The following is a 21,062-nucleotide window of genomic DNA, read 5'->3' on the forward strand; positions in this document are numbered from 1 at the left end:
GGTCTCAATCCTGACAAGTGAGCAGGGGCAGGGAATAATTCCAGCTTTTAAACTTTAAATTGTATTTTAATTTGAAATCTGCAGGTATTTGCCATCTCAAAAGAGCTTGTACCCAGAGTGTTGTCAAGGATTGTCGAAGCAGTTGCTGAAGAACTCAGCAGGCTAATGCAGTGTGTTTCATCCTTCAGCAGAAATGGTGCTTTGCAGGTATGTGACTTCTGGGGGTGTATTATTTTACAGACTTGAGTCCTATTCAGATGTTTGTAAATTGTATTGGGGGGGCAGTTCCTCTATCCCTGACCCTCCTGTGTTGAGCAGGAAGGTCAGAAGGACATGGTAAATGCATTCAGCTGAATGCATTTTCAATCCTCTCCACAATTGGGAGCCCTGTACGATCAGGATTTTCAGTCATAAGAGGACAGTGTTCAGCCAAAAGTGCTTTAAATACTCTTCAAACCTTTCCTCTCAATGCAGGAAGGTCAGGAGTGGGGAGGGGCTGTGACGCCCTTCCCTGGCTCTCCCTGTCAGGTTCCTACCTGCTCGTGGTTACTGCCTGTCACTAGGCACCACCAGGGATTCCACCAGTCCGGACTGTCCTTTTTTATGGTTTCTCTCCCCGCTCTAGCACAGATCTCAACAGATCCCCCTGCTAGGCAGCACCACCAGTCACGTCCTAATACCAGTATTCCCAGATACTCTGAATACTTGTATTGTTATTCTCTTCACCGCTGCCACCATTTGTTACAGTTTCCCTTCAGCCTTGGTCATTACCTTACCCTCCCTTCTGGTCTGTGAAACCCCAGCCAAGGATCAGGCCTTTGGTAAACCAAATTAAGTATTTATTAAATATAACAAAGATAACAAGATTTCTTCATAAGGCACATAAGCATATGGTTTTATCTAATACTAATACAAACTCCACCCCCCTCCTTCTCCACGCTCTCCTGGCAAACAACTCTCTAAAACCCACCAAAACAACCCACTCACTTTCATCACATCACATCCACCCAGATTTACCTGACATCCTTTCATTTATACTGTCAGCCATTTTAAACACTCAGCCAATCATCCAGCATTCTACTGCCCATTCACTCCCCCTCCTCTTTCACTCCACTTACCATGTATCTCCTATACAAACAGCACTTACCCTATTTACACTAATACAGGATCATCACAGGGGCAACCTCCATGCCTGCCACAGATACAATTTCAGAATGCCTGAAATAGGATTTTAGACTAATGTAACAGACATTTTTCCATTCCAGGAAACCCTGAAAACTGTAGGTCTGTAATGGGATCAAAGAGCCTTGTATAGAATGCTCCACACCCTCACCAATTAGCAATTGCAAGAGCTCTTTGGTGGTAGCCATGACAGTAAGCTGCTTTTAAAAGAATACAAGTTTGTAGCATAGTTAAACCCACAGATGTGTACCAGAAACCTACAGCAGGCAAGTTGATGCAGAAATGATCACATGTAGCTTCCATGATGGCGAGATGATATACATGCGTTTTTGAACCACTCTGAAGAAGCTTAGATGTGTCTGGCACACACACAGAGCTATGCATTATGATGTGTAAATTACTATTATTATTATTTAAGTGTAACATACGTCAGATTGCCTATGAGACTGAACATTTTCTTTGAGCAGATTTTGTTCTACAATAGGGCTTATTTTGAAAATCCACATGCCCATAATAAAAGAAGTGGACTCATTTAGCCAGAGCTCAGCTTTCTCTGTTCTTCACTCACATCATAAGAAAGTTGGGAATTTTAACATTTTTCATAATATATTGCAAGTTGCAAAGATGTTGAAGTTACCCACCCACTGCCTACTCAATGACTTCAGTGGAATTGCTTTAGAATATATAGTGTGCAGTCTAGTGTTTGTAAATACTTTATTTATTTATTTGTTTGTTTGTTTGTTTATACCCCGCCCTTCCTTCCAGCAGGAGCCTAGGGCGGCAAACTTTATGTTTAACAGTAAGACACTGAGTGCACAACAGTTTGTCACTTTGTGTAGTTATATTACACGTGTTGGATATGGAAATATTAAATACTATATTAAATGTAACAGTTCATAGTTTGAAAGCTAAATGAAAAAAGTCAGACACAAATATCACACGCTAATTTGCAATTGGGTGGGAGGTGGAAATGGAATGAGTATAGGTTCATATCAGTGGACCAATAATTTACCTGCAGTAAATCTTATAGAACATTGGGTGAGTATTGGGGCTTCTCTGGATCACTTTCTCCCCCAGAAGCCACTGTTGGAGATCAGTGGACACTCCAAAGTGAATTTCAGTGCTGTTCCAGAAGGAGAAACTGACAACACTCTCCAGGTGCACAAGAAAGTGTGTTTTACTTATGCATGGGATTCTATGTATCCCAGGCACAGAGGATAGTTGTATTTTGTTCTGAGAGGTGGCTTTACAGTGTTGAAAAATCTACTGTATAGATATGTTAAATTAAAATACAAAGTTGCTGCTCAGCTAGATTTTGAGAAAGTGTGTTCTCCCATGTTTCATAAGTGTGCCTTGGCTAGCTAGCTGATAAATCCTCTGCAATCGTCTAGTATAATGGCAAGGAACCTGCACCCCTGGGGCTGCATGTGGCCCCATCTTGCTCCCTGGACCACCCCTTCTGGGAGTCACTTTGTCTTCTGCATTGTATGTGAGAAATGTGGAGATAGGACATGGCTGCTTTTAGACGTGAAGAGCCAGGAAGGGAGGGTGGAACTTGCAGTGCACCATGGGATGGGAGGAGCACAAAGGAAGAAGAAGGAAGCTGGAGGATGGAAAAACAGAAGTGCGTAGAGCAATAATTATGGGGGGTGGGGGAAATCTTCTGTAAGTGATCAGTTCCAACCTGTGTTGATAATGAAGGGGGTGGGTGGGAAATCTGAAATGGTCAGAAATATGGAGGAAGCTGGGGAAAGCACAGAGAGAGCAATGTGCAATGCTACAAACTCCACCCACTTTGCATCTGGCCCCGCCCACCACTGGCATGTGGCCTTCAAGGGAATGTGTCCCTCAACAGTAAAAGAGTTCCCTACCCCTGCTCTAGGGTTGCACCCTTTGAGATCTCTTCCCTGCCTCAGCATCATTTTGTTCTTTCTATGATATCAGATAATTGGGCAAAAGAAGCAGGTAGATTCTCTGATTGTTCTTTTGCGAGATTGATAAAGAACTACTATAAGTATATAAGGCCAGTTATCCCTTTTGTGCTGATCCAGCACAGTCCTGACACCAGTCCCTTTTCCAGGTAAGGTTTGCAACAGCTAGCCTGGAGCATCAGATTAATTCTGCAGCCAGTTCTTTAGATCCATGGAATCACTGGTACTTTGCCAGAGTAACAATGTTATACAGTCTAGCCGCAGTTACTTGATAGTCTACTACAGGCATACCCCGCTTAATGTCGCTTCACTTAACGTCGCCTCGCTATAACGTACATGCTCCATACGCCACCATACCCCACTTTAACGTAAGCACTTCGCAATAATGGACACTGACGGAACTTGCGTGCCACGTGTGTTGCAAAGCGTCATCTTAGCGATCGGAGCGATCTGAGCAGAGCGATCTAGTGATCTGAGCGGCTGCTGCCTTGGAGACAGAACTGTAATCATTTAAATGTAAATCATTTACCTTTAAGTACTTTACAGTACTGTAAAGAGCGATCGGAGCTCTGCCTGCCCTGGCGGCGGCAGTGTGTGTGTGTGGGGGCACCTCGTGCTCTTTAGATCCCCCTGATTTCATTTTACTATCCCATTTTATACCTCTCCCTCTCCATTGTCCCATCTGCTTTACTGTAATTGTGATAAAAAAATAAAAAAAATCTTTAGATCACCCTGATTTCATTTTATACCTCTCCATTGTCCCATTTTATACCTCTCCATTGTCCCATCTTCCTTTCCTGCTTTAATGGAATACTTTTCTCTCTCTGTCTATCATTAGTTCTGGCTTTTGCCACTGCTGACTTGTGTGTGTGTGGGGTGCATTGGTGTGTGTGGGGTGCATTTTCCTTGCCTTCAGTACAGTACTGTACAGTATTACGTACAGTACATAATGGCAGATACAAAGAAAAGTCGTAAATCTATCACCTTAGATATGAAGCTTATTTTATTTTATGTTTATTTTAGTTATAAATGCGTTATTTACATCAGTTATGCCCATATATGACGATTGCAGTGCAGTACATGCATCAATAAGTGAAAAAAAGTAGTGCTTCACTTTAAGTACATTTTCACTTTACATACACGCTCCGGTCCCATTGTGTATGTTAAAGCGGGGTATGCCTGTAGAGTATTCCTTCAATCTGTGTGAAAATGATGATGTACTTCTGGAGGCATGTAACTTAACATTTCCTTGTGTCTCATCGTAATGCTCTCTTAAGAATCCATAACAATTACCTGCCGTGGAAATGCAAACTTTAATTGGATTAAGGAAAGCCTGTCAGTGGCATGTTGCATATTCCAACTAAAGTTCACAAAGCAAAACAATGCTTAATCATTCTGAAATATTTACATTTTTTAAAATTTTATTTCATTTTGGATACCTCCTACAGCACAAAGTGGCTGTCCCTAAACATTGGTGCAGTGCTTAGATCAACCTTCCCCAACCTGGTGCCCTCCTGAGGTTTTAGACTACTACATACATTAGCCCCAGCCAGCCTGGCCAGTGGTCAGGGATGATGGGATTTTGTGATCCAAAAACATCTGGAGAGTGTCAGGTTGAAGAAGGCTGCCCTAGATGAAGTTGACAAGATCACTCAACATAAAACATGCTCAAGGGGTGCCTTTTGTTGTTGCTACTATTCAACAGCAAGAACGCAAAGGGCGGGAAAGAATGAGATGCTTATTGACAGATTTTACCCTCTGCCACTTCCTTCCTCTTTGCTTGCATTGCATATTAAGAAGCCAGAGTCTCCCCAGTAAAAACATTAAGTGCAAGTTGTTTTCAGGGCATTTACTTTACATTTGCAGGGTAGGAAATAAGTTGAAGAATCTATATTTGCAAACTTTTCCTAATATTCAGATTCATTGTAATTCACTTCCGGAACTTCCCAAATCTATAGTTGGCCTTACAGCTGTTTTAGGACTGATGTTTCCAGCACCAGAAACAAATGTTCAGTTAAGGGCTCTTAATTTTTATCACCTGCTGTTACTCCTCCTCTTCCTCCTCCACCACCACCACCACCACTGTTTTGCTTATGCAACCAAACCTTGCAAAATCAGATGCTGAAGCTATAAATACATTTGCATTATGTCTGAACATTTGTGTCCTCCAGGCCCGGCTTGAAATCTGTGCACTGAGAGATGCTGTGGCTGTATTCCTCACATCTGAAAGCAAGTAAGTACAAAAGGCTTACAGTGTTGGTCAATGATTAAAATGCATGGCAAATTGTGCACAAAAGTAAAAAAGAGCCTAATATGTAGTATCCTCACCCCCTGAGTCTTACAACTAGGAATGAACCTCCTCCTGGGATAGCAGATATCATCCAGGAGGAGAGGTTTTCCCTGGCCAGATAAGCCTGTCTCCCTAAGCAGGGTTTTTGGAAACTCCCAATAAGCGGGCCCCCAATCAGTCATCCACTTCATTTTTAGAGATTACGCACACGTCCTCAGTCAAGAAGAGTTTTTAGCTGAGCTCTGTCATTCCCTTTCTTATTCCTTGATGGTTGCTACGCATCTGCAAAGCACTGGGAACAGCAGTTGTGAACTAATTGTGGAGTCTGACTGAATAGATGGGTTACTGGACTGGAAGTTTCTTCTCTGGGCACCTGCTCTTCTTTTGCAGCAAAACCATAAATTACAATGTGCTGAAAGCTATAGTTAAAACAATGCACATGGAGTCTTCCTAGCTGAGTTTTGTCTAATTTTGAAAGTGTGTAATCTTTTCCCTGCTCTACAAATACCTAGCAGACATTAAAAATTCTTTAGCATTAGCTCAAGTTGGCAGCAGTCTGCAGGATGGTTCCTATTAGGCTCTCTTTCCTACACATCCGTCAAGAAACAGTAACAAGAGAGACTATTTGTTTTGACTATATTTTTTCTGCTGGGTGCAACAATTATTAACTGTGCTGTAAAAACGAGGCCTTAACACATCACCTTTCTATTTCTTTCTGTGAAAGCCCTGCACAGACTTATCAAAAATACAGGCATACCCCGCTTTAACGTTTGCAATGGGACCCGAGAGTATACTTTAAGCGAAAATAAACTTTAAGCGAAGCAATTGTCTTCACTTGTACTGCACGCAATCACCACTAGATGGCAGCGGCACCATGCCAATAAAGTGTACGTTATTGCGAAGCGCGCAAATGTTAAGCGGGGTATGGGGATGAATGGAGCATGTACATTATAGCGAGGCAACGTTAAGTGAAGCAACGTTAAGCGGGGTATGCCTGTATGTCACTTTATCAAAGGACAGGATGTGGAAGAAGATGGCTATCAAATTAATAATCTACCCTGGGCTCCTTTGGGAGAAAGGGCGCAATATAAATGGAATAAATAATAATCAAAATAATGTGTGAAACTGGAAAAAAATGACTAAAGTTTTAAGCTCCTCTTCATGAGGTGAAATGCATTCAAATGCCATACACACACATGTGCACGAGTTCACTGCATGCTAGCCACATACTGGAAAGCAGGGCCGGTTCCAAGGGGCAGCCAGGTGGGGAACTGGCCCAAGGGCCCCTGAGGCTACAGGAGCCCCTAGGGGGCCCCTCTGCTCCCCTTCCATGATTTGCGGCAGGATCGCTGCCGCGGATCGCAGGGCAAGAGCTTCGGAGCTCCGCCATTCCCTTCCTTAACTTACCTTGTTCTGCGGTTGCGCACGCAGCGGTGCCCTTAAGAAAGATGGTGGCTGAGGTTTTCCTAAGGGGCTGAAGCCTCTGCTGCCATCTTGGCTGATGGCATGCATGCGTGCTGTGCGCTCGCATCCCTGCCATGTAGGGAAGGGGAGTGTTGGGGCCTGGGGCAGGCTTTTGCCCAAGGGCTCCAGCTTGTCTGGGGCTGGCCCTGGGCGCACGTATGCATGTATGTGTGCATGCGCACATGCGTGCCACGGCCCAGGGCAAGCTGGTGCCCAAGGGCCCCAGCATGTCTGGGGCCGGCCCTGCTGGAAAGTGTTATGAACTGAGGCATTTTATTAATGTGGTGCTAATTTTAGAGGATAAATGCTCATATTATGGGAATGCATAATTACACAACCTGCATAATTGAAAAACATGACTGCACTTAAAACATGTATATAGGTTGGGAATAAAAAGATTTTTGTAAATCTTAGGTAGAATCAATATGCATTTAAATGTTACAGCTCCAGCTTTAAGCAAGCTTTGGAAGCCTTGCCGCAGTTGTCAAGTGGTGGAGACAAAAAGTAAGTTTATATCCCCTTCATAATTTAAAATATGTGTTCTATGAACAATATGATTATTACAATATTCCATGATATATAATACTTTTAGTCCAAGAAGTTACAACCTTGTTGGTGGTGATAGTAATGATGTTTCTGTTATGGCCCTTCGCCATGTACACATTCAGTATGGTCCTTGTGCTGTCTGCCTTTCCAAGGATCTGCAGGGTAACTTACTCTCAGACAGGGGTGGGAAAACATTTTCGGTCTGAGGGCTGTATTCCCTCATATGCTACTTCCAGAAACCTGCCGTTGGTGGGTGGGGCCAGAGGCAAAAGTGAGTGGAGCCATGGATGTGACTCTTACCTTTGTACAGTAGGCTGTACTCCAGCCACACGCAAGTCAGAGGTTTACAGCCCCTGCACCCCCTTCCATCCTTCAAGGAAGCCAGAGGCATTATCTCTGTTCAAGGACACCTTTCAGCTACACTAAACTATTAAAGTAAGACATAGAGTACGGCTGGTACAGGGCCTAGGCTGGAGAGAGAGTGCTTCCGAGGGAGAGTCTCGAGGGCGGCATTTGGCCCCCAGGACTGAGATTCTCTGCCCCTGATCAAAGAGATACCAATTTTGTGCAATACCACACAAGGAGTTTCAATGGTAAGCTGAAATGTGTTCTTGGGTTTCCCACATCTAAATGCAGCACCCTATCCACTTCACCAAACTGGCACTGAAGCCTGTATCTCCTTATTTGTCTGTTCTGCCTAAGTTACACAAAGAGGGAGTTCAACAGACTTAAATTTCCAGAGTTGGGATTTGGGTTGCCTCCAGCAGCCTCGGCGGTGAACTTAAAGCAACAGTTGGCATGCAGAGTTTCTTCCCGATAACAGCTTGCAACCTGATGGGTTTTCTTCACCGCTGCTTATTATTTGCCTTTCTACACTGCTGTTGCACCTGCAAGCTCACTGCACACTTCAGCTCAGCATTTCATATAACAAATTCACATCTGTGGAATGATTTAGTCCTGTTTGTGTTGCCAGTGATATATTTAATATTGACTTATTAAGTATTGCCTGTGTGTGTTTGCTGTGCTAGTACCTGCTCCTGGAGGGTGTTATTGAGGAAGTAGATTCTGACATGTTTATGTCTTTTACTTGCTGGCCCTGGCAAAGATTATACAGCTGTAGCATTTACTGCAGCTATAAAATACTACATTTTTTTCAAGAGGAACTTGGTGGTGGCTGCCTAATGACTAGCTCAACATTTTTTAAATATAAAATTATGCGGTTTCTTCCCTTTTCTTTCCTAGAGTTTTGAAGGGGGGGGGTTCTCTTTGCTCCTTAATAGTTATCCTTGCACACTAACACACTTACTTTAAAATTGCACTTACCACCTAAAGGCTCATCTTACATTTTGGCTTTGTCAGAAATATCTGGCAATCTGAGAATGTTTATTGAATCTTTGATTTAACTAATGAGTAAACATTGCAATCAAAGGGAAAGGAGCAGGCACTGAACTGGAATCCAAACAGCAGGGGTTTGGTTTCTGGTTGTGCCACACAGTAAGGTTATGTAGGCTAATCCCATTGTCTGTCTGAATTTCCTCAAGCTAATACCACTTTAAAACACATATAAGATCTGTTAGCTTGCAACCCTGTGCACACATAATTGAGAGTGAACTCTAGTACAGCTGGGATGGGGAACCTGTAGCATCTCAAATGTTGTTGGACTACAACTCCCATCCTTCCTGACCATCAGCCATGCTGGCTGGGGCTTATGGGAGTTGCTGGAGTCCAAAAACATCTGGAGGACCACAGATACTAAGCATCAAGGGTACTATTTAAGAAACAGGAAGGAGCAGCCATTTTGCCTATTTGAAACCACAGATATATCTGATGGTGACCACAGTGGTTGATAAAATCAGAGAGAGGGGGTTGCTTCACTTGTTTCTGTTAAAGGTACATTAGAAGTATCAGTAAAATAAATATGGTTTGCCAGTATGGTAATACTAGCAAGCCTCCTTCTCATCATTCCTTGGGAATTCTAAGAAACAAACAAAAAAATCAGTGCAGTTTTTAAAGGTTCAGTGTGCCATCTTGATTCAAAACGGTGTCCAATTGTATCCAAACATGGACAAAAACCTGCTCCTTGATTTAAGGAACACATCAAAGAGAAGACCATTGAGCCTTGTTATGAATCTCCACCCCCATAAAAGCTTTGTGTGTGTCCCAGAAAATTGAAATGGCACTCCTAATTAGTGTGTCTAGGATCGGGTTAAGCATGTGTAAGATTGTTTCCCATCCATATACACTGTTTGTTTGTTTGTATTTTCTTATTAAATGTATATCCCACCCTTCCTTCCAAAGGAGCCCAGGGCGACAAGTTATGGTACATAACATTTCCAATCCACCCTTATTTCCCACCCACCCCCCGTGTATAAAATTTGTTGGTTATTTTCATGCCCCAAATTTATACTCTGCAGGTCAGTCAAAATCATTAAAGTATTTTCCTTTTTAACAGGTTGCTAGAAGAGCTACTAAATACATTCAAGAGTAGCATGCAGTTGCAGCTCACCTGCTTTCAAGCTTCTTCTTCCACAGTGGTGAAGACATAAGGCAATTCTAGAATGTAACCATTTTAGGAAAAGGAAACACTATCACTCTTGATCTTCGTATTCCTTCTATACATGCTATTGTATTTTTGTGTTGTTCACCTTGCTGACAAGTAACTGTATTGGCCCATTTGTGTGAATTGTCTCTCATGAATCAGAACTCCAAAGGTTAAAAAGTCTCATTTACTTGTCAGCCTGTCACTCCGCATTGGCTTTACTTCTGGCGATGAGATGCAGCAAACAGAAGATTTTTGTTGTTAGGGGTATGTCTTGAAAATATGCCAAATGATAAAATTCTGTATGGTAATTTATCACATTACATGTGTTTTGCAAGCTGGTTGGCAAGTACAAAACTAAGAGAAGAACTTTATTATTTTCCTGCTTCCCTATACTTCTGATCAGTTACAGAAATGTAGTAAAATTCTTTCCAAATAGATTATTGGCTTATCAAGTGGTGACATGTACATCATGATTATCATCTGCATTCACCAATAGACCTCTCAGCTTTAGGTATACCATTTGCCAGGTTTGTAAAAATCTTTTTCAACCATGTTGTAACTCTTCCAGGAGTTGGATGACAAAAAATGTATTGAAATGTGAGTATCTAATAAATAGAAGTGTCTACTCATGACTTAATGTGTGTACTGTTATGTGGTGGGGGGGTATAACACACACACTCATACACAGACACTGTGTAAATATGTGCAAAACTCCAGAGGCTCAATTGAGGCTTGCACATCTTCTGATGATATAATGTTACCTTCGGGCCTGGATCAGCACTCAATATACTGAAACATTTGCCAGGCCCCACTGGGCTGATTAACCTTGTCTTGCCCCCTCCAAAGCCTGCTGCCACTTGGGATAGCTGCCAGCCTCCCCCTCGCACTCGTTCCTGAGCTAGTTCACCCAGTGGTGGCCCTGTAACAGACCAGGGAGCTCAGCACCTGCTTGGCTCCCCAGCTCATTACTGCTTATTTTATTTATTTTTATTTATTTATTGAATTTTTATACTGCCCCACTAGCATAGCTCTCTGGGCGGTGTACAACAAATATGAATGAATACAATAAAATCACATAAACAATACAAAACAGATATATATAGAAATCCACAATCTAAAACCAGATTAAAACCAGATTAAAAGCCCATTCTGGAGAGGGAGACTGGTGGCTGCTCACCTTCTCGTATAAGTGGGGCTTACTGGGCAACCGAGATGGTGGAGCTATAATAGGTAGGAAATGTTTGACACCCTGGCTCTTTATAGTGCTGCCATCAATGCTGTTCACTCAAGGGGGGAGGTCAAGAATGGCAGCTGCAGGAGTACTGCCACTGGGGGGTCCAAGTGACGGGGCACAGTCAGCACTTGGGAGAGGGCACTGAAGCCCCCCAAAATCTGCAGTGTCCAATCCCTTTCTCACACTAGATTTTTATAAAAAGATGTGTGCACTTGCACAACAGGTCGATGAACGAGCATGGACTGTTTTGCCTGTTCTATAGAAATTTCTTAGTTGAATTCATTGCCATAGCCTTCACACCTGACTGCTCATAAATTTCAGTGTGGTTAATAGGTTGATTAAACTAAAACCCAAGATCTAGCTGCTACTGCTGTATTTCCAATAAATTTATTTCTAGAAATTCTTAATTGATGCCTCCTCCACAATTTAAATGTAGAAAGAGGAGCATTTGGGGGAAATGATGCAAGAGCTTGTTAAGGCCTTGTAGGATCCATGAGGTACAAGGGTCCCAGATGAAAGCCAGCATTGTCCAAATGAGATCCATTGCTGACTTCATTGTAATATATGTAAAGAGTTTAGTTATATTTAATGACGTAATGCTATCTGCAGCATGGTTCTCAAATGCTAATGTGGATTTGCTGGGCTTAGTGCACAATCCAACTCTCCTCTCTGCTGGGCTGGAGTGAGTTTGATGCCATGGAGTCCGGGCTGCACTGGCAGGGTCCCAGCTGTGCCGGGCTCTGCCAGCAGCAGCCGTCCACTTTGGCTGAGCCAAGGCACCGCCAGCAGCAGCCATCCACTTTGGCTGAGCCAAGGCACCGCCAGCAGCAGCCGTCCACTTTGGCTGAGCCAAGGCACCGCCAGGAGCCTGTCAGCTCCACCAGAAGTCCACCAGGGGTGGCCAGGTGGACAGACGGAGAGCTTGCAGAAGCCCCCAAAATGGGGCATTCTGGGGGTGTGGCAGGGTAGGAGCCGTGGGGGAATTACACAAGATCCTCCTCATGTTCAAACCCCTCCCCCAGGTCCCCCTCCCCCAGGTTTCCCCCGCAAACTGCTGGCCAAAGGGCCAGCACAGTAAAATAATTTTAAATATGCCACACTGTGGCCTCCAGGGAGCGCTTACTCCCCAGGAGGCTGTTTATGGGAGATGGCGCTTCTTGGCCCACTCATGTGCACATCTCCTAACAGAGCCGGAGTTCAGCCGGACCGGCAGCTCCTGAGTGGGAAGAGGATCCTACGGAGCTTTCCACCGGCTCCTCTTCTGCCACCTCCTCGGCATTTGGATTGCTCTGTTAGTGAGGCTAGCCAAAACCTCTTGTGAACTTTTAAAAATGTATTATTGGACTATAGTTTAACAGGCACCTGGTTGGCCACTGTGAGAACAGGATGCTGGACTAGATGGGCCACTGGCCTGATCCAGCAGGCTCTTCTTATGTTCTTATGCCATAAAGAATAATTTTGATGACTGACTTTTCAGTAATGTGTATGGGTAAGAGAACATCATATGTGAGACTTTGAGTTAACATGAATGTAGTCAACTGTTTGTTAAGGTATCATCACTAATAGGCAAAAAACCTTGCAGTTTAAGAACGTACCTATAGCCCAGAGAGATTTCTATCAAACTTTAAAAAGCAGGGAAATTCCGCATGTTACCAAATTCTTCCAAGCTACACAGCAAGTGGATTGGACTGTGAAAGACCAACCCAAATTGTGTTTGCATTTTGACAAATTTGTAGGGCAGTACAATATCTCAGAGAGGAGGTCAGGTCTCCTGCTACCCTGGTGCATTCACTATAGCTGCACAATTTCCCTGCTTTTTAAAGTTTGATAGAAATCTCTGTGGGCTATAGGTACATTCTTAAACCACAAGGTTTTTTGCCTATTAGTGAATTTCCCTGCTTTTTAATCCGGCAGGTAAGAAACTGGATCCTGTGCAAGTTTTCTGAGAATTGATTGATAATTTGCATGCTTATTGAGTTCAGTGGGATTTACTCCTGTGCAATCATGTTTAGGATAGGTGAAACTGACCACAGGGGATGGGGAGGGGAGGAAGAGGGGAGGAAATGCAGAGGGGAGGACTGGGATGGGAGCAGGCAGGAGGGGGAGGGGAGGAGAAGAACAGGTCTGATCATTTGCATGCTTATTGAGTTCAGTGGGATTTACTCCTGTGCAATCATGCTTAGGATAGGAAAAACTAACCATGGGGGTGGAGGAGGGGTTGGGGGAAGGGGAAGGAGCGTATTGGAGGGAGGCAAAGGAAGGGGGAGGGGAAGGGAGGTTTGATCATTTGCATGCTTATTTATTTATTTATTTTATTTATTTATTTTCATTTCTAGACTGCCCATAGCTAATAGCTCTCTGGGCGGTGTACAAAACGAGATTAAAATACAATATAGAATAAAATCAGTAACAAAGGAACACATTAAACTAAAAACATTAAACATAAAGCATTAAACATTAAAATGCCTGGGAGTATAGCCAGGTCTTAACCTGGCGCCTAAAAGAAAGAACCGTAGGTGCCAGGCGTATTTCCTCCGGTAAGCTGTTCCATAATTCAAGGGCCACCACAGAAAAGGCCCTAGATCTAGTAACAGTCCTCCGGGCATCCTGGTGAGTTGGTACCCGGAGGAGGGCCTTAGATACCGAACGAAGTGAACGGGTAGGTTCATAGCGGGAGAGGCGTTCCACAAGGTATTGCGGTCCCACACCGTGTAAGGCTTTATAGGTCAACACCAGCACCTTGAATCTAGCTCGGAAACAAATAGGTAGCCAGTGCAAGCGAGCCAGGACAGGTGTTATATGCGCAGACCGATTGGTCCTCGTCAACAGCCTGGCTGCCGCATTTTGCACTAGCTGAAGTTTCCGAACAGTCTTCAAGGGCAGCCCTACGTAGAGTGTGTTACCACAGTAATCCAGTCTAGAAGTTACCAGAGCGTGAACAACCGAGGCGAGATCATCACTGTCCAGATAGGGGCGTGGGCCCAGGTAGTTGGGCTACTAAGCGCAGGTGGTAAAACGCATTCCGTGCCACCGAGGCCACTTGAGCCTCGAGCGACAAGGAAGGGTCAAAAAGGACCCCCAAACTACGAACCTGTTCCTTCAAGGGGAGTGTAACCCCATCTAGAACAGGATAAGCATCCACCATCTGAGCAGGGAAAGAGCTCACCAACAGTGTCTCAGTCTTGTCTGGATTGAGTTTCAGTTTATTAGCTCTCATCCAGTCCATTATCGCGGTCAGGCAACGGTTCAGCACATCAACAGTCTCACCTGTGGAAGGTGAAAAGGAGAAGTAGAGCTGCGTGTCATCAGCGTACTGATGGCAACGCACTCCAAAACTCCTGATGACCACACCCAGAGGCTGCATGTAGATGTTGAAAAGCATGGGGGACAAAACCGACCCCTGAGGGACTCCACAATGGAGAGTCCAGGGTGTCGAGCAATGTTCCCCAAGCACTACCTTCTGGCGACGATCCGCCAAGTAGGAGCAGAGCCACTGCCAAGCAGTGCCCCCAACTCCGCGTGCCTCCCCAGAAGGATACCATGGTCGATGGTATCAAACGCCGCTGAGAGATCAAGGAGAATCAACAGAGTCACACTCCCCCTGTCCCTCTCCCGACAAAGGTCATCATACCAAGGCTGTTTCAGTGCCAAAACCGGACCTAAAACCGGATTGAAACGGATCCAGATAATCGGTTTCATCCAAGAGCACCTGGAGCTGGCCGGCAACCACCCGCTCCAGAACCTTGCCCAAAAAAGGGACATTCGCCACCGGTCTGTAGTTGTTCAAAACATCTGGGTCCAGAGAAGGTTTCTTTAAAAGAGGTCTTATTATTGCCTCCTTGAGACTACCAGGGACTACTCCCTCTCTCAAGGAGGCATTTATTACCTCCCTGGCCCAGCCGGCGGTTACAGCCCTGCTAGTCTTCACTAGCCAAGATGGGCAAGGGTCCAGAGCAGACGTGGTCGCCCGCACCATTCCAAGCACCTTGTCCACTTCCTCGAGTTGCACCAACTGAAATTCATCCAATAATAAAGGACAAGACCGCGCTCTGGACACTTCAATGGATTCATCTGTCATAACATCAGAGTCTAAGTCCCGACGGATGCATGCAATCTTATCCTGGAAGTGCTCCGCAAGTTTGTTGCAACGGGCTTCCGATGTTTCCTTAGTATCATGAGAGCCAGAATGTAGAAGCCCTCGTACCACCCTATAAAGCTCCGCTGGGCGGCAAAGGGATGATCTAATGGTGGTAGCAAAATAAGACTTTTTTGCCGCCCTAACCGCTTTTATGTACAACTTAGTGGAAGCACTTACCAAGGAATGATTACATCCGTCAGGAGTTCGCCTCCACCTGCACTCTAGCCTCCTTCTCTCTTGCTTCATCACTCTCAGCTCCGGGGTATACCACGGTGCTGTATGAGTTCGGCACTGAAGGGGGCGCGCGGGAGCGATCATGTCGATGGCCCGGGTCATCTCCGTATTCCACAGATCAACCATGGCCTCGACAGGAGCACCAGTGCTATCAGCCGGAAAAACTCCCAGAGCCCTCTGGAAAGCTTCAGGATCCATAAGCCTCCGGGAGCGGACCAACTTAATAGGTCCCCCACCTCTGCAGAGGGAAAGGGCTGTCGTGAGTCTAAAACTCAGCAAGCGATGATCTGTCTATGACAATGGAGTAGATGAAAAATACCCCACCTTCAGAGTTCAATGGTATTTACTTCCGTACAATCATGCTTAAGATAGGTAAAACTGACCATGGCGAGGAGGAAGGGGATGGGGAGGAGGGGTAAGGGGTAAGAGGAGATTGAAAGGGGATGGAGATGGGGAGGGAGGCGCAAAAGAAGGGGGAGGGAAGGGTCAAGAGGGAGGGAATAGGAGGGAGGAGAAGGGAGGGTGGGTTTGATCATTTGCATACTTTTTGAGTTCAATGGGATTTATTTCTGTGCAATCATGTTTGAAAATGGAAATGGACTGCCTTCAAGTCGATCCCAACTTATGGAGACCCTATGAATAGGGTTTTCATGGTAAATGGTATTCAGAGGTGGTTTTACCATTGCCTCCCTCTGAGGCTGAGAGGCAGTGACTGGCCCAAGGTCACCAAGTGTGCTTCATGGCTGTGTGGGGATTTGAACCCTGGTCTCCCAGGTTGTAGTCCAACACTGACCTGGATGGGGAGGGGAGGAGATTGGTTGGGTAGGCACTGGGCAGAAGGGAAGCCCCTTTCCTTTCCAAAAGGAAAACATTGTGAACAGTATCATTGCTTTTCAGCGTTGCCCCACCTTTTTATTCTATAGCAGGCACATGTAGCCTCACACCCAAATTTAAACCAAAGCTGTCCCTGGCCACATCCACACCAGGCCTTTATTTCACTTTGGACAGTCATGGCTTCTCTTGAGGAATCCTGGGAAATGTAGTTAGTGAAGGGTGCTGAGAGTTGCTAGGAGACACCCTGTTCCCCTCACAGACCTTCCATCAGAGTGGCTGACTGTTAAACCAGTCTGGCCACTGGAGCTCTCTCAGGGGAATAGGAGTCTCCTCTCAGCACCCTTCACAAACTACACTTACCAGGATTCCCTGAGAGAACTGTCTCACGTGAAATCAAAGTCTAGTTGTGGGTGTGGCCCCCTGATTAGGCATGCCAAGCAGCTGTGAGTCTGGCTTTTAGAACTCTGACAGTTGGTTCTTACTGAGCATGCCCGGGCTTATCATAGGGATCCAGCCAAAATTTGTTAAATTAATTAAAAATCAGCCAGACATTTTTTAAACTGTTACACTGCAGGTCAGAGTATGGGGCAAGGTCAGTATTAGGATTACAGGTACTCTGTGAACATGGCTGATTTTTAATGAATTTCAACAGATTATGAGAACTCAGAGAAAAAAGTCCAAAAGGACTCTGGGGTTTTTTCTCTCTTTTTACACTTTGAACTCTATATTCTCTCTGACTGTTTTGTGTATCGCCATGAAAATTGAGAATGTTGTTAAGCAAGCGTTTCTGAGTTCAGGACTATAAGTTTTATAAGGTTTTGTTTTGAAATGAGCTTATGGGAAGCATCAGAATGGCATGGGGGTATTTTCAATTTAACATTGCAAAATGTGAAAAATCCATGCTGGCTATAGTATACAGCCACTCTTGTGGCTGTATAATAAAGTCTGTTTTCCATTAACTGACCCAATCTTAAATGCATCAAATCGTAATGGTGCATTGCTTTGTGGGTACATAGGCTGTTATTGGTGTGGGCTTACATGAGTGGCTCTGATACTTTCATTACACTTCATAGATGTAATCGATTAAAGGTTCCTTGAGTTTCTACCCACTATGTCCATTGCCTGTGCCATTTGCTGCAGCCAGGATGAGATGTGGGGAAGGCAGTTTTTTTCTCTTCCATCCCATTGCCTACAATCAGACAGAATTAACTATGCCACCCCTGGCATAAGAGTTGTGCCAGTTCTCTGGATGTCAGGGGAACAAGGGGGCTTTGGATGTGGTAGATCAAAGCATGCCTGTACAAACCCAGAACATCTACAGTTGCAGAACTCTCAAGAAGCATAAGTTATCCTACCACTGCAATGTCCTCTCTGTTGGCTAGGGATGAACAAGAAATTTGATTCACTTAGCATTTGAAGCCAAATCTATTAAATTGGTACTTTCTGAAACAATATGCAAACCAAAACATGGCCATCCGTTGAAATGCACACTTATTCAAATTTTGCAATGCAATTCACCAACCAAACAAAGTTTACAAAAATGCATATGTTAGGGGAGGGGTGCATAAAATGAATACATGAGTGAAAAATATACAAACATACAAAATGCATTATATGATGAGAAAGTGTTTGCAAAAATGTGTACATTAGTCAAAGTTGTCTACAGAAATGTGTTCAGTAGGAGAAACTCTAGTACAAAAATGCTGGCGAATTTTCATGAGTTTTTAAAAAATTGCTAATCGTAGAAATGTGGAGAACTGAATTTAAGATTGGAAAAATGAGAAACTGAAAGAACTGAAATTGACAGATCTGCCCATCCCTCCTGTTGGCAGAGCAGCGCTTAGGAAGTAGAATAAGGCCCTTCAGCTGGCCTCCTGGGTTGCATAGAATTATAGCCTAAGCCAAGAAAACTGACACCTCTTCCCCACAATGATAGTCTTTCTGCAACAGCTACATTGTAGGATAAGAGTGCTGCAGATTCACAATAATAAAAATCTCAATTACTGGCAAAACCTTATAGTGATGGGAAGTAACCTAACAGTGCACCCGAAAGACTTAAAAAGAACTCTTCTTTTTACTCACCTTTTCAAATGTTATGATTCACAGTCCTGGAAAAGGACCTTGGGGGCATTAAGTCCATCTTCTGCCTAAAGCAGGACGCTGCACACACCTCCTATATTGAGCACGATTGCTCTCATAGTATGGCCTTTTTTCTGTTTGTAACGTTAGAAAGAGATAATTGGATCTTTGCCCTTGTTAGGTCAGATTTATACTGTAAATGGAGTTTTAAATGTTAATTACTCAAAAAGTGACCAAATAGTTTAATCTTTTTTGTTGTTGGCTTGTTTGATTATATCCTTGCAATATAAATATTTCATACATTCCTTCTGGGTGGCTTTCACAGTAAGATCAGTAATAGAGCTCTTCCTGTTAGCATTTCCCTTTTTCCCCCAGTCCCAGTCCTAAAACATAGTCATTCTAATTCCTCCTCCCTTTCTAACCCAAACCTCAAAGCAAATTATATGAGAGAGAGAGAGAGTGGAGTAGTTTAGGTTCTGTCTTTTTATAAAGGGCTAGCAATGGATTCATTGGCAGACAAACATATATGCCAGGGAGAGTTCATTTTAAAAACGAACCTAGTTCAAGTTCGACATGTCCAAAAGGGAACTATTTCCAGTTCATGTTTGTCCCTGAATGACAAGTTTGAACTTATCTGGTTCACGTTAAGTTCACTGTTCAATTTAAGTTCATCCAAATGATACTTGGCCTTTTTTTTCCAGCATTCAGAATGTTACAAGCTATTTTGCTGAACCATAAAATAATCTTAAAAAGGCTAAGGAAATATCAAAACACACACCATGGAATGTGAATTTATTTTCCTAACAATTATAATCTTTAAATGTACAGGCCCAAAGACTAGTCTAAAGCATTAACAACACATGTAAGAGAATGAACCTGAAGATGGACTAGAAATAGTTCAAAGTTCTACTCCAAAATAAACTTAATTCATGTTCAGAACACCTAGCAATTATGGGAACTAGGCTGTAAATACACTAGTTGCCAGATCAACGTGTTTCCACTAGCCACTCCTGGAGGAGGAAACAGGTTGATCTGCCAATCAGTTCCAAAACCTCATTGAAGATGAATTTAAAAAAAGATTTACTCAAGCTGAGCCACCAGGTTTTACAGTAAAAAGGGGCGGGGTTTGACTAGTGTCATGTGCCTCTGTTTTCAGAAGAGAGAGGTGGAGAAGCACTGGAACTGGCAGAACAGTGAGTGAGTTTCTACCCCTACTTTCAGATGTAGTTCAGAGAGTGTTTTATCTAATCTGGTGAATTTTGTTAAATCAAACTAGTTCTTTCCAAACATTGGACAAGGGTGGGGAACTTGTGACCCTCCAGATGTTGGACTGTAACTCCCTATAATCCCTAATAATTGACCGTGCTAGTTGACCATGAAAGTTGGAGTTAAATGATACCTGAAAGGCCACAGGTTTCCCATCCCTGGTGTATGTCATGATGCACTAACATTGAATCATTCTCATGTATGACTTAAATAAAAGTCTTGATTGGTTCAGAAGGATGTAGTTAGTCCATACAATATATACAATACACACACTATACGCACACACTTTATTCATCAACAAAAATGTAGTCCGTTCTTAAATTATACTCTATAATGAACCGCTAGATCTAGTAGGGCTGTTATGGGGGCATAACCAATGAGGTCACAGGGTGTGGCCAAGCTCTGGTTTTATCCCTATCCTCCCTTGCAAACATACTGTGGACACTCAAGCATTGCAGTTTTGCAAACGGCACCTAACTAGATTACTTTGTTTCAGAAGAGGTCCATGCTGTCACACTTACTTCTCTGATGGGAGAAAAGCTATGTGGCCTCCACCCATTCTGGTTCTTCCCCTGTCCTCCTCCTTTGCAAAAAAACAAAAACAGAAGTGGACACTTAATTACTTAGCACCAACAGAGCTTTAGTCCTATGCTCACTCTTATAAGTAAGCCCAACAGAATACGGGGGAGGGGGTTACTTACTTCAGAATAAGATGAAAAGGATTGTGTCAGTAACTAGCGGGGATTGGAAAGTTCATTTAAAAGAGGAACAAAATAGTTCAGTTCAAGTTCATCCAAATGCACTTTAAGTTGATAATAATTTTTGCCCGCCACACATTTGTTAAAGGTGCAAGAGTGCTGTTCCACCCCAGTGCCAACCCTGACATAAACCATGCAAAGAACTCAAGTGAAGAATAAAAAGAAAATACACATTTGGGCAACTTGATAACATGTTTTTAAATTAAAACATTTAAAATGAGCATCTGTAATTGTATAAATGTAATGGTTAGAGCAGGAGTTCCTAAGCTGTGCTCCATGGACCATCATTCAGGTGGTCTGCAGCATGTCTGCATTAAATGTCTATATTGATTTTTAATTGCATTTTGGTTGCTTCGTGTTTCTTATATTGTATTTTATTATATTACAAATTGAATTCCATGGAGCGCAAATTGTAATACAATAAAATATAATATAAAAAATAAAAGAAGCAATAAAAATACCATTAAAAATCATACAGCACTTAGTACAGTGCATTACAATTGGTATGATAGGCAGAAAAAATAATTAAGCGATTCAAGACCCGCAGTAATTTTCAAGTGGTCT

General features: G+C 43.4%; 1 protein-coding gene across 3 annotated transcripts in view; it reads left to right on the forward strand.

Moving 5' to 3' along the window:
• The window catches only part of EXOC2 (exocyst complex component 2), a 97,358-nt gene extending 86,771 nt beyond the window's left edge, over positions 1-10,587 (forward strand). For all 3 annotated transcript variants that reach the window (XM_061590748.1, XM_061590758.1, XM_061590766.1), the window contains exons 25-28: positions 85-207; positions 5,285-5,346; positions 7,312-7,371; positions 9,866-10,587. In XM_061590748.1, coding sequence (XP_061446732.1) covers positions 85-207; positions 5,285-5,346; positions 7,312-7,371; positions 9,866-9,959 — 339 coding nt within the window. In that variant the 3' untranslated portion in view covers positions 9,960-10,587. The remainder of the gene's footprint in view (positions 1-84; positions 208-5,284; positions 5,347-7,311; positions 7,372-9,865) is intronic.
• The last annotated feature ends 10,475 nt before the right edge of the window (positions 10,588-21,062 follow it).

The sequence above is a fragment of the Rhineura floridana genome, chromosome 1 (genome assembly GCF_030035675.1).
Source record: "Rhineura floridana isolate rRhiFlo1 chromosome 1, rRhiFlo1.hap2, whole genome shotgun sequence".
Classification (NCBI taxonomy): Eukaryota; Metazoa; Chordata; class Lepidosauria; order Squamata; family Rhineuridae; genus Rhineura; species Rhineura floridana.